The following is a 14,196-nucleotide window of genomic DNA, read 5'->3' on the forward strand; positions in this document are numbered from 1 at the left end:
ACCCTTGCTGTATGTGGAACAGAAAGGCCACTAACAGCTGCCCTTTGCGCTGGAGAGTTGGACTCCAAGTTTCATTCCCAGCTAGTTGGTGCCAGTGTCTAAGTCTAGTGAGAGTCAGACCTTTGACCTATCTAGTGAATAAGCCCCAGAGAGTTCCAGGATGGCACCCACAAGGCAGGGCTGCTGCCTGCCTTTGCATCATCACTGGGCCCTCGCATCACCAGCCCTGCAGGAGGTACACATTCCTGGTCTGTCAGCCGCCACACAGTACAGCTTCCCACCACACCTGATTTGAAGCAGCATCTGAAATGAGGCTGGGAACAATGCTGTGGAGGCAATTCCAAGTCATTTCAAAGAAGGATCTAGCTCTTTCCTCTTCCTTTCAGATAAGCAGATTTGTAGCTGTCCCTACCCCATACTCCTTCTGTATAAAACCGACTTGAAGCTGCCTCCATTCAGTGTTGGCTGACCATTCCTGCTTTTAAGAGGTCGAGGCCATCCTGGTCAACATGGTAAAACCCCGTCTCTACTAAAAATACAAAAATTAGCTGGGTGTGGTGGTGTGCACCTGTAGTCCCACTACTCGGGAGGCTGAGGCAACAGAATCGCTTGAAACCAGGAGGCGGAGGTTGCAGTGGAGCGGAGATTGTGCCACTGCACTCCAGCCTGGTGACAGAGCAAGACTCTGTCTCAAAAAAAAAAAGTCCATATGTAACAAACCTGCACATTGTGCACATGTACCCTAAAACCCTAAAGTATAATAATAAAAAAAAAAAGTCCAGAGTAGAAAAATACTTGAATTATTAACACAAAAGAAACGAAAACCTATGTGCACACAAAAACCTATATACTATTTATTTATTTATTTATTTTTTTTAGTCTCACTCTGTCACCCAGGCTGGAGTGCAGTGGTGCGATCTCAGATCACTGCAACCTCTGCCTCCCGGGGTCAGGTGATCCTCGTGCCTCAGCCTCCTGAGTAGCTGGGATTACAGGCTCACCTCCCACCATGCCGGCCAATTTTTTTGTATTTTCAGAAGAGACAAGGTTTCACCATGTTGGTCGGGCTGGTTTTGAACTTCTGACCTCAAGTGATCCGCCCACCTCAGCCTCCCAAAGTGCTGGGATTATAGGCGTGAGCCACTGTGCCTGGCCAAACCTATACACAAGTGTTTATGGCAGCTTTATTCACAATCTCCAGAAGCTGGAGGCATCCCAGTGTCCTCCAACAGGCCAACAATCAATGGAACACTACTCAGCAACAAAAAGTATCGAATCGTTGATCCATGCAACATGGGCGAACCCCAAGTGCATTCATTATGTTGAGGGAAGGAAACTGGACTCAAAAGGCCATACGCGAATTCCATTTATATGACATTATGGAAAAGGAAAGTGACGGGGTGGGAGAGCAGACCCGGGGTTGCCCAGGGTTAAGGGTTGGGGAGCTTTGCCTACAAAGGGACAGCATGGGGGAGTCTTTTTGGGGGGATGACAGTTTTGTATCTTGTTGTGATGGTTGCATGATAGAACTGTACACCAGAGTGAATTTCATAGTATGTTAATTTTAAAGTCAAGTGACTGGGCCGGGCATGCTGGTTCATGCTTGTAATCCCAGCACTTTCGGAGGCTGAGGTGGGTGGATCACCTGAGGTCAGGAGTTCAAAACCAGCCTGGCCAACATGGTGAAACCCTGTCTCTACTAAAAATACAAAAAATTAGCCAGGCATGGTGGTGCATGCCTGTAATCCCAGCTACTTGGGAGGCTGAGGCAGGAGAACTGCTTGAACCTGGGAGGCGGAGGTTGCAGTGAGCTGAAATTGCACCATTGCACTCCAGCCTGGGCAACAAGAGTGAAACTCTGTCTTAAAAAAAAAAAAAAAAAAAAAAAAAAGCCAAACAACTGTTGAAGGTTTCAGGAAAAAATTGTGGTGAGGTGGGGAAGCAGGGAACCACATTTAGATACAAGTTAATTTCGATGCATCCCCGAGTGCATAAAGGCTCACTGTATTCAGTAACAAATGAGCTTGCTGTTCTCAAAATACATCTGATAAAACTGGAGTTTGTTGGACTTTAGCTGCGTAAAGAAGAGAGGTCACAGGTATGTCTGGTGTAAGAAATTACAGACCTGCTTCTAAGAAATTACAGTCTGTGCTAGAACCAAACCCTTCAAGTTCCATGAGCCATTATCTGAAACGATCAGTGTCTGATTACATCCTAGGCAAGTCCATAGAAATGCTGCCTTCAGTGGAATCCTGTCCCACGGGGAATGCCCGACTTACACGATGCACCCCCAAGGCTGTCTGTGAAACTTACTTGGATCAACTTTAAGATCAGTGCTTACCTGAGGGCCATGACTTCGTGGCTTAGATGATTCTTCCTTTGCCAGGAAGGTCAATTATATACCAAACTCTAAACATGTGCTGACTATATGTCTTTCCTGGTTAAATGCATCATTCTAATAAGTTCATCAACTATAAAACCTAGTGATGGATTGTTTTTTCTCCCCTCACCTTGCTGCTGAAAGAGAAAGCCAATGGAGGGCTTGGGAAGATCAGATCCAGAGTTAAAGCTGGACTTCCCAGCTGCCCAAATTAGCCAGGTTCTAAAGAAAAATCACAGACAGAACTATTTTGCTCATAAACAATTTTATTTTTTTTTCTCAGTATGTGCCCTTGAAGATTCCAAAATGTTGGAGTTTCTGATTCTCCTGGGACCAAAGGTAAAAGCATTGTATGGAAACACACAACCTTGGCTCATTACTCTCCTGAGGAGCTGAGTCTGGAGGCCTCAGAAAGAGGGAGCTGACACTCACACCTTATTCCAAGATGGGTAACACAGTGAACAAAGAATTAGTAAAACATAGACTCGGTCTGTAGAGGGCTTCAAATATACATATTCTATATATATAAACCTGTTATATAGGATTTCAACTTATTGGTTTCCTCGTGATTTGTAATTAAAGTACAAATGATAAAGATGTTGCACACTGCTGATTTCCCCTTCTCAGCCCCCCTCCCTCCCCAACATAAATAACGTTACAAAGGTCAGGTGATCCTAAGAATTTTTGTTGTTGTAAATATTTTGTTTTTAAAATCATATTCCCCTTCCTCCCCTGCAAACTACCTCTGAGAGTTTGTAACATAGCAGCATGGAATGGACAAGACTGGGGACAGCATGGAAGTCTAACGGAGAGAGCGCAGAACGTTGCTTCTCACTGACGGCACCAGATGGGCTTCTGCATTTCCACTGACAACAGAGGCTACGACAGGAAGCAGAGAATGTGCAATGCGGCTTCGTCCTCCTCCAAAGAGGAGGCTAGCTGGACCACTGAGAAAAGCCCTAAAGGCATTGAGGTTTTTGGAGACAGAGCACAGCTCCAGAAATGTCTTGGCTCAGTATTTACACAATATCTTGAAGCTGCACTTTCCTTTTAAGAAATGTGTTTCTGAAGGTGCCTCTTCTGAGGTTGGTTGGGGGAAAGGAGAAACTTAAAAACAAAAACAAACCAATTCCCACATATGTAAAAGTCCTGTTATAAGTCTTAGTATTTTCGCACACGTCATTAATAGTAGATACTGACAATGATTGGTTTCTTTTCTCATTCTTTTTTTTGAGAACATGAGTAAAGAGAGAGAAAGAAGAAGTGCACTAAGGAGAGCGCCGTCCCTTCTTCAGCATTAAGTGACACTGGATGGTCTGGATTCGGTTCTTGGCTGGGACAAACTCGGGCTGAAGCTTCAATGTGGATTCATACCACACCAGTGCTTTTTCAAATTCTTCCTGTTAGGGCCAAGGAGACAAATGTGAGGGGATGGCACCAGCAGACTAAATATATACTGTGACCTCTTTTTTCTCAAGAAGCACCTCTGTGCTAGGGACAATCCTGCAGCATTTGCTCAATGGATCTAAGTCTCTGTGGAAAACTCTGAGGTTCCTCCGGGAGGAAACAGCTGCCTTCATCTCCGAGGTATAACATCACAAAGGAAACTACGGCAGAGCCCAAGAACAAAAGGAAAAGGGGTAGAGCAGCTTTTACAAACCCAACAACAGTAATAATTGTGGTAATAATAAGACCTAACATTCCTGAGTGCCTGAAATGTGCCAGACACTGTGCTAGGTGCTTTATGAAATCCTTCCATTTAATCCTCACAGAAACCTCTAGAACCATGCCTGACAAATGCCCATTATGCATCTGCCTAAATTTTCTAATGTAGTTGGAAAGACGGAAACTAAGTCAGGTATCTCAATTGGACTTGTACATTTTGAAGAGTTTTAAAATTCTCTTTAACATTTAAAAATGCCAACAAAGATTGGGAAATGATCCCTGCCATATTGAAGGTTAATCTTTTACTTAGAGTTACACTCTCAAAGAAGAGCCCAAATCAACTGGTTTAATGACTTCTTCTAGCCAAATGAGAGACATAAGTCCTCGTTCACAGTAGCAAACTTCACATTTACTGGGGGCAACAACAGATTCTTCAAGAAGCAGAGGGAAATCTGCATATTTGGCAATACCTCCCTGGCAAAACACTTCTCGCCTCTGAAGTCAAGGATGATACACGAAGCTGGTAGCCCAGGGCTGCTCACTCTATAAGCCATTACTGAGAGCATCTTGGGAATAGCCCTATGTGTGATGCCACATTTTAGATGAAAGTGAATGGAATGATTCTCATGCTAAATTGGGTTATGACAGCTTTTAGGGGGGGTCCCCCTGGGATTTTCAGTTCTGAAATCAGTTCTTGTTTCTGATGAGAATGAGGGATCTGGAAGACTTTGCCATTTTCTCTGTTAATGGTATTCCATGAAACCAGCAGAATCTCTTCATTCATTAACTACTTGGTGAGCACCTACCATGTGCCAAAAAACACTGTGAGGCACTGGGAATAGGGAGGTGAAGAGGAGTCTTGTCCCCAATGAGCCCGTAGGCTAGAGGGAAAGACAAATACTTAAACAAAAAATTATAAAACAAAGTGAAAATCCAGCAAGAAAAATATGCAAAGGGTGTCATGAGTGCAATGACAGGTACCTTAGCCCAACCTGGAAGCAAGAGAGCATGTGTATGTGTCTCCATGGAGTGTTAGGAGAGGTTTTCTGGAACAGGTGGTGTCTCCAGGAAATTGTAGGTAAATCTGACTCTGCTGTTAGTGTTCAACTCATGTTGAGGAACTTAGTTGCAAACACTTAGTTGTAAATACTTAGAAGAATTTCGTGTTTTATTTTTTTAAAAACCTCTCGAACCCTTATCCATAAAATATAACATTGGTGGAGCTAGCAATTTTAGACAAGCTTACAGGGAACTGGTGGGCAATGACATATTCAAAGCGGTTTTGAAATCAAAGATGTGCTACTGTTTGGCAGAGTTGGTACATACTGCTCACACCCCCATCTCACCATTGCCACGTAGACATTGCCCAGAGTGAAGTGGTTCACAGCAAAGTGTGGTGCGATCTCTACTGCCATGGTGGCTACTATGACGGCATCATTCCAGAGCTTGGCATTGTGCAAGATGTTGGCCAGGCTAATCAGGGGCACATCCTGGGAGAAGGAGGAGAATGGTGAGAAGGGAAAATTGGGTTTTGAGCTTTCATTCTTGTTTTTGGTGATCATAAAGAATACAGTCTGTGTTTCCTGGTGAATGATTAGAATAGTGCCACTCAAAGTGCTTTTGTGCTCTTTGCTACTGGTCTGTGATAGATAAGGTGCTTGTACCAGAATATAAATCAATTACTTCTTTCATTGGCGAGGTCTTGCTTCGAAAACAAACACAACAAAATGTCAGCTGAAGTAAACAATCTGCTGAATAATGTAGTTGGTTTCTTCTGGTGAAGCTCCTTGTCTCATTGCAGACTGCTAATAAAAAGTCTGTGTACTGTCCACAGAACACACTTGGAGTCATGCTGTCAGAAAGCCAAAATAATTTCTGCAAGAATCATTATATAATTAGGGGTTGGCAAACTTTGGCCTATAGGCCAAACCTAGTCTCCTGCCTATTTTGAAAGAAGTTTTATTGGGACACAATCATTCCCAGTCCTCTACATATTTCTGTGGCTGTTTTCATACTACAATGCTAGAATTAAGTAGGTGCACCAGAGGCTGTCTGACTTCCAGAGTCCAAGTGTTTTATTCTCTTGCCCTTTTCAGGAAGTTTGCTGACTCCTAGAGGTAGAACCTCAGCCCTTCCCTATTGTCTAACAGTATAGAGTACAAAATGATGGATTGAACAAGTAGCACTATTGTTATCACAAATATCATTCCCTTTAAACGTCTTACTTGAGCAACTGCTACCTGTATCATGCCATATTGGGTTCTGTAGCAAACACAGAAGAAACAGAAAAAAAGGACCCATCTTTGTGACAGCCATAGAATGCATGACCCTAGATGAGCTCACTGAAGTTCAATAAGGTGCCCAAATTCACAAAGCTAGTAAGAGGTAGAGGTGTGTTTAAAACTCAGCAATGCCTGACAGTAAATCCTGTGTTCCTTCCATCATTCCATACACTGCCTTGATGAACAAAGAAGACACCAGCCATGTCTTTAAAAAGCGTTAAGATCTGGATTAATGCAGAACTCAGAACACATGGATACAAATGTGCTGATAAAACACTGTACTTTCTCACCCATCATAACAATAACTGGTCTTCTGGAAAAGTTTGGTGTCACACAGGGTTAGCCGGGTTTTTTTTGTGGAAAAAGTAGAAGTCAGACAAGGACTAGGGACTGGCCAATGTACATGACGAAACGGAAATTTGCTTCTATCTCTGTGCTTGGAAGCAAGCTAAAGCCAAGAGGATAAGCAAAACAAGTCTAAGAGGTCACCAGGCCCCTGAGGACAAGCTAAACTCAGATTGACTTCTATGTGTCAGCCCACTTAGGCCAGTGCATTTGCTATGTTGGGTGGCTCTGAACACAGCAGAAAGGGGACTAAATGCAGTAATGTCCTACAGTGATCTGGAAGGCCTTCCCCACATTCCAACCTGCTGAGGCTGGGTAGGCATGCAGCAGGGATAGTTCACAGGCTTGCTGGGGCCCAAGCCCAGTCAGAAGGTCTCCTGCCCCATTCTCTCCTTAGAACATGTCCTCACTGGCTGAGCATGAGGGAGGCTGGTTGAAAGGGCAGAATAAACCATGGGGAATGGAAAGGACCAAGGAGAAGTTCCCACCTTCTGAGTCCCACTCACCTTCATTTGGTGTGGCGCATAGTGCAGAGCCTGGCGGAGGCAGTCGATTGCCTTCTTTCCTTGGCCTTTCACCCTCCAGTAGAGGGCTGCCATGCTGGAGAGGACCCAGGACGTCTGGTTCTGCAAAGGAATATTAGCTAAGGCTGGTGTCCTTTCAAGAACATACTCATTTATTACCAACACTAAGTTCAATAACACAAGTCATGACCATTCAACTGAGTATTTACTAAGTGCTGGCACTCTGCTCAGCACTTTCTGTTCCTCCTGTCCTTCATTAATCCTTAGAACAATCCTGTGAGCTTGATTCTACTATTACAGCCCTTCTATAAATGAGAAAACTATGACTCAGAGAGGTTAAGTGTCTTGCCCAAGTTCACTCAACTACTGAATAGCAGAACTGTATTTCATATCTACGTTCTATTTTATTTAACTTTCTGAATAGGTAACACATTCACGTTTCAAAAACCAGGAAGTATAAAAAGTTATACTGTGAAGTCCCCCTCCTATCCTTGTTCCTCCCCCCCACCCCCCCTTTCCTTTTTTTTTTTTTTTTTTGAGACGGAGTCTTGCTGTTGTCCAGGCTGGAGTGTAGTGGCATGATCTCAGCTCACTGCAACCTTCATGTCCCGGGTTCAAGTGATTCTTCTGTCTCAGCCTCCTGAGTAGCTGGGATTACAGGCATGCACCACCACGCCCGTCTAATTTTTGTATTTTTAGTAGAGATAGGGTTTCACCATGTTGGCCAGGCTGGTCTCGAACTCTTGACCTCAGGTGATCCGCACGCTTCGGCCTCCCAAAGTGCTGGGATTACAGGCATGAGCACCACGCCTGGCTGGATTATAATAATTTAATCTCCTGCCAGAAATACGTAAGTATCACCATTTCCTTATAGCCCCATCACAGAGTTTGTTACTAAACTCTTAGGTCTCTGCCAATCTGATGGGTGAGAAATGTGGTTTTAATCTGCATTTGCCTTATGAGTGGAGTTGACCATTCTTTCATATCTGTTAGCCTTTTGTACGTCTTTTCTGTAAACTATCTGCTTTTATATTTTGTTAATTGCTCTGTGAGGTTTTCATCTTTTCTGTTGGTAAAAAGTTCTTTATATTTTAGGGAGATCATCCTTGCCTATCATTTACAGATAGGTTTCCCGAGTTTGAAGTCTGTCTTTGGACTTATGGTACTTTGTGTGATGCAGATTTTGATTCCTACAGAATTTGTTTAATGATCTTCAATGACTTCTGGATTTTCAGTTGTAGTTAGGAAGCCCTACCTCACTCCAAGGATATCAAGAAATTTTACTGGGTCAGGCTTGGTGGCTCACGGCTGTAATTTTAGTGCATTGGGAGGCCAAGGCAAGAGATCAGCCTGGGCAACACGGCAAGATCCTGTCTCTACAAAAAATAAAAAATTTAGCTGGGCATGATGGTGTGCACCTGTAGTCTCAACTACTTAGGAGGCTGAGGCAGGAGGATCGCTTGAGCCCAGGAGTTTGAGGTTGCAGTGAGCTATGATCATGCCACTTAGTGCACTTTAGCCTGGGGGAGACAGAGTGAGAATCTGTCTCTTAAAAAGGAAAAGAAATAAATATTTTACCATTTCCCCTACAGAATTTTTATAATTTCATTTTTTACATTTAAATATTTGATCTATTTGAAATTTGCTGTAAAGTAAAAGATATGGCTCCAACTTAATTTTTCTCCATATAGCTACTAATTTGTCTCAAAATTTAATTAATAATTCATCTCTCTCCCCACTGAGATACTACCTTTACTATATCTAAAACTACAGTATTTAATTTAGGCTGAATTTTGAGTTTAGGTCTAACTTTGGATTTTTAAAATCTATTTCATTTGCAACTTTTGGTTGATGATCTCTGCCTCCCAGCCATTACAGAAGAGGCACTCAGAAAACTTACCTGCTTGTCTGATTTCTGTTTTCAATAACATTTTTGTTAATTTTATAATTCTACATTGTCAGGGCATATAGTATTTACATTCTGACCTATCACCCTATGCCTCACCTTTTAGTATCGGCTTTACAGCTGAATATAATCAGTGGTCACTGACAGTACTTTTGTGTGGTTTTCCCAATCAGCTGGTTGGCTAAAGCTCATCTTCTAATCGTTTCCTCAAGAAGGGCTCATGGGAACAATATTCTTTGAGATCACTGCTATGGGTTGAACTATGCTCCCCCAAAATTCATATTTTTAAGTCCCAATCCCCTGTACCTCAGAATGTAACTGTATGTGGAGGTCTTTAAAGCAGTGATTAAGTTAAAATAAGGCTATTAGAGTGGGGCCCTAACTCTAAATGACTGGATTTATATGAAGGAGCTAGAAGAAGGACAGACACACTAGGGTCCTGTGTGCACAGAGGGACAACCATGTGAAGAGGCAGCAAGAGGCCAACTGCAAGCCAAAGAGAGAGAGGTCTCAGGGGAGACCAACCCTGCCAGCACTTTGATCTCAGGCTTCCAGCCTCCAGACCCATGATAAAATAAATTTCTGCTGTTTAAGCCACCCCGTCTGTGGCATTTTGTTCTAGTGGCCCTAGCAAACTAATACCCTCATATATGTTGCAAACTTTCTGTCTGGTGCTTTCAGAGCTAAAAGACAGCTTGGTTGGATTTAAAACCTCAGCGTATTCTTTCCTCAAATAATGTGTCAGCATTTCTCTATTGCCTCTTGGTGTGGAATGCTGCTGCAGAGAAATCTGAAGCTAGCCCGACTTGTTTCTCCTTGTTAAGTGACTTGTTCTTTCTGACTGGTATTCCAAAAGGATTTTAAATAAAATGATCTTACACTGGGTGTGGTGGCCCACACCTGTAATCTCACCACTTTGGGAGGCCGAAGAAGGTGGATCACTTGAGGTCAGGAGTTCGAAACCAGCCTGGCCAACACAGTGAAAACCCGTCTCTACTAAAAATACAAAAATCAGCCTGGCCAACACAGTGAAAACCCGTCTCTACTAAAAATACAAAAATCAGCCTTGCACGGTGGCAGGTGCCTGTAATCCCAGCTACTCAGGAAGCAGAGGCAGGAGAATCACTTGAACCTAGGAGGAGGAGGTTGCAGTGAACCAAGATTGCGCCACTACACTCCAGCCTGGGTGACAGAGCGAGATTCTGTCTCAAAAACAAACAAACAAACAAAAAACACAAAAAAGATATTTCTTTAATGCTAATATTTGACACACAAAAGAACACAAATAATTAAATACACATATAATATATAATTTCTTCTTTTTTTCTGAGGCAGCTCTTGCTCTGTCCCCCAGGCTGGAGTGCAGTAGTGTGATCATAGCTCACTGTAGCCTTGAACTCCTGGGCTCAAGTGATCCTCCTGTCTCAGCCTCCCACCTCAGCATCCTGAGTAGCTGGGACTATAGGCATGCACCACCATGCTTGGCTAATTTTTAAATTTTTTGTAGAGATGTGATCTTGCCATGTTGTCCAGGCTGGTCTTGAACTCCCGGGCTAAAGTGATCCTCCCGCCTCAGTCTCCCAAAGTGTTAGGATTATCAGAATGAGCCACCACGCCAAGTAAATATATAATTATATAACATAAATAGTAAGTATACAACTATGTAAAACATATTCATGCTATAAAACATACAATAATGAATATTCCAGAAATGACCACCTTACTGAAAAATGAACTTGTATTTACTTATGTGTTCTTACACCATTCCATCCTCACACGCTATTCTAAATGTTATCTTTATTATTCCATTTCACCTTTTAAACATAGTTCTATCTCTGACATACATGTATACTTGATTCAACAATATACATTAGTTTACTTCTTCCTGCACTTTATGAAAATGGTACAGTAGTCCCTTCTACCTGAGGGGGATACATTCCAAGACCCGCGGTGGATGCCTGAAACCATGGATAGCATCTAGTTTTATATCTACTATTTTTTTTCAGTCTGATAATGAGAGGCAGGGAGCTTCTATAGGGTGGATACACTGGGTAAAGAGATGATTCACATCCCGTGTGGACTGAGCCCAACAGCAGGTGGTTTCATCATGCTACTCAGAATGGTGGACAACTTAAAAACTTATAAATTATTTATTTTTGGAATTTTCCATTTAATATTTTTGGACCATGATCGACTGTGGATGCCTGAAACCATGGAAAATGAGGCCGCAAATAAGGGGGGACTATGGCGTATTGTATGCAGACTTGTCAAACTTGGGACTTTTTATTCAACATTCTATTTCTAAGATTCATTCATGTTGTGTTTATTCAATTTCCTTGCTGCACAATTAAATGCTCATTAAGTTGGATATACTACATGGTATTTATCCATTTTCTGTAGATGGGAATTTAGATTGCTTCCTGGTTGTCTCCTGTTATAGTCTAGAGTAGATACCAAGGAGCAGAATTTCTGGGCCACAGTATATGCATATGTTCAAACAAAACAAAACAAAACAAAAAACAAAAAAACAAAACCAAGAGATTGCCAAATTGTTTCCCAAAGGTGCTATGCCAACTTACAACCCCATTCACATTATTTAAAAGGACCTCTTGATTCATATCCTTCCTAACCCTAGGTATTGCTGGTGAGGGGAAAATGGCATCTTCCTGTGGTATTACTTTGCATTTCCTGATTACTAGTGAGACTGAGAATTGTTTCTCATGTTTATTCATCACACATATCACTTCTGTGAAATGCCTGTTAGTATCTTTAATGCATTTTTCTATTGTATTACTTTTCATCAATTTATATGTTTTGTGTATTAATCTTTTGTAGATTAAATGTGCTACACGTTTTCTCTCTGGCCTGCGTCTCTTTAATTAAAAAAATTAAACTTTAATATACTTTAATTCATTAACATTTTCTTTTATAGTTATTTTGTGTCTCCTTTAAGAAGAAAACTTTCCTTACTCCATAGCCAGAAAGGTCATCTCCTACATTTTACTCTAATTTTTAACATTTTGTTTTTGATACTTGAGCCCTTAATTCATGTGGAATTGAATTTGTGTGTAAGATATGAAGACTGAAATTAACTAAGCAATTGCCCCACTACATTTCCTGAATAGTCCCTTCTCTTCCCATCAATTTTCAGTATTACTTTTTTAACACATCACAGTTCTGTATGTTAGAGCAGAGGTCCCCAACCTTTTTGGCATCAGGGACCGGTTTCATAGAAGACAAATTTACCATGGACAGGGTAGGGGGTGGTTTCGGGATGATTCGAGTGCATTACATTTATCTCGCACTTTATTTGTATTATTATTACATTGTGAAATAATTGTACAACTCACCATAATGTAGAATCAGTGGGAGCCCTGAGTTTGTTTTCCTGCAACTAGATGGTCCCATCTGGGAGTGATGGGAGACAGTGACAGATCATCAGGCATTAGAATCTCATAAGGAACTTCCGTGCAACCTAGATCCCTCGCATGTACAGCTCAGGCAGTAATGCGAGCGATGGGGAGTGGCTGTAAATATAGATGAAGTTCACCTGCCACTCACTTCCTGCTGTGTAGCCCGATTCCTAACAGGCCACAGACCAGTACCCATCTGTGGCCTGGGAGGTGGACGCCTGTATCCGAGTCTATTTCTGGGTTTTCTATTTAGTCTTCCTAGCCATTTTTATTTATGCTTGAGCAAACAGCATAATGTCTTGTTTTATCAAAAAAGTAAGGCAACTCTCACTTTATGTTTCTTTTCAAGAGTGTCAGGTGTCTTCTTCATGATTTACCTTTCCATATAAAGACCTGCTTTTCAAGTGCCATAAAAAAACCCTGCTGGTACTTTGAGTATAATAGCATTGACTCTATACATCAAATTGAGGAAAACTGACATGTTTGTAACATTTGTCTTCTTATCCATGAACATTATATATCTGTTTATTTAAATTGTTTAAAATGGTTTTTGATAAAAGTTTTATCTCTTGCTGCACAGAGGTCTTGAAAACTTTTGTAAGATTTATTGAGATCTTTATATTTTTATAACGATGTATATTTTTAAAAATTACACTTTTAAATTTTGTGCTGCTGTACAGAAATGCAACTTTTTATTTACTGAGTTTACAGGAAGCCACTTTGAGAAAAATATTATTTCTAAAAAACTGTGGAGTCTTTGGGGTTTACTATACAGATAATTATATCATCTCTGAATGACATTTTGTTTTTTCTTCTTTATACTTATGCCATTAATTTCTTTCTTTCTTTCTTTTTTTGAGATGGAGACTCGATCTGTCGCCCAGGCTGGAGTACAGTGATACAATCTCGGCTCACTGCAACCTCCGCCTCCCGGGTTCAAGTGATTCTTCTGCCTCAGCCTCCTGAATAGCTGGGATTACAGGGCTGTGTCACCACGCCTGACTAATTTTTGCATTTTTAGTAGGGAGGGGGTTTCACCATGTTGACTCCATGGGAAGGGATGAAAGCTGGAGACAAACTTATGCTGAGAGAAGCTGTCCACTTCTCTGAACTGTCCATAAAATGGACTTGACCAGAAACCAAACTGCAGCTGGGCTGGTTGGCAAAAATGATTTTGCCTTGGTGCAGCTGATGCATTAGGCCAAACTAGGCATTGATGACTGGCTGGGGGTGGGAAGCAGACAAGCACATGGGCTTGAGAGTTTATGTCTGTGACTGGGTCTGTGATAGGACAAAGGGGGTGGAGCAGCCGGCTGTCTCTGACCAAGCTGAGCTGCCTGCTCATCCAATGTCATGTCTACGAGCCTCTACCTGAGGAAGTGGGGGACAAAAGTAGGGGAATTACTCTGCAGCAGCCCACGTGGTTACATAGGACTATGTGGTAACCTGGCATACACGCTGGCACAGTGGCAATGGCAGCAGCTTGGTGCAAGTCTAGGGCCACTGGTGGAGCCCTCTGAGCTGCAGCCTGAGTCGCGTCTTGAAGGTTCTGATAGTGCAGATGGATCAGATGGCTTTAACCCTAAAATAGAGTCTGGCCAATGCCATCTGCTGACAGTTAGTGACAATTAATGTCAATGTGATCAAAAACTCCCTAAGGAGACAATCAGAGACGGGCTTT

The 14,196-nt window shown here is 42.1% G+C and overlaps 1 protein-coding gene across 9 annotated transcripts in view; it reads right to left on the minus strand.

Moving 5' to 3' along the window:
* Window positions 1-2,628: 2,628 nt before the first annotated feature.
* TTC17 (tetratricopeptide repeat domain 17) overlaps window positions 2,629-14,196 on the minus strand; it is a 125,935-nt gene continuing 114,367 nt past the window's right edge. For all 9 annotated transcript variants that reach the window (XM_055281866.1, XM_055281869.1, XM_055281867.1 and 6 more), the window contains 3 exons: window positions 7,179-7,298; window positions 5,392-5,535; window positions 2,629-3,780 (listed from right to left, as the gene is read on the minus strand). In XM_055281866.1, the coding sequence (XP_055137841.1) occupies window positions 3,649-3,780; window positions 5,392-5,535; window positions 7,179-7,298 (396 nt within the window). In that variant the 3' untranslated portion in view covers window positions 2,629-3,648. The remainder of the gene's footprint in view (window positions 3,781-5,391; window positions 5,536-7,178; window positions 7,299-14,196) is intronic.

This window comes from Symphalangus syndactylus, chromosome 6 (assembly GCF_028878055.3).
Source record: "Symphalangus syndactylus isolate Jambi chromosome 6, NHGRI_mSymSyn1-v2.1_pri, whole genome shotgun sequence".
Taxonomy (NCBI): domain Eukaryota; kingdom Metazoa; phylum Chordata; class Mammalia; order Primates; family Hylobatidae; genus Symphalangus; species Symphalangus syndactylus.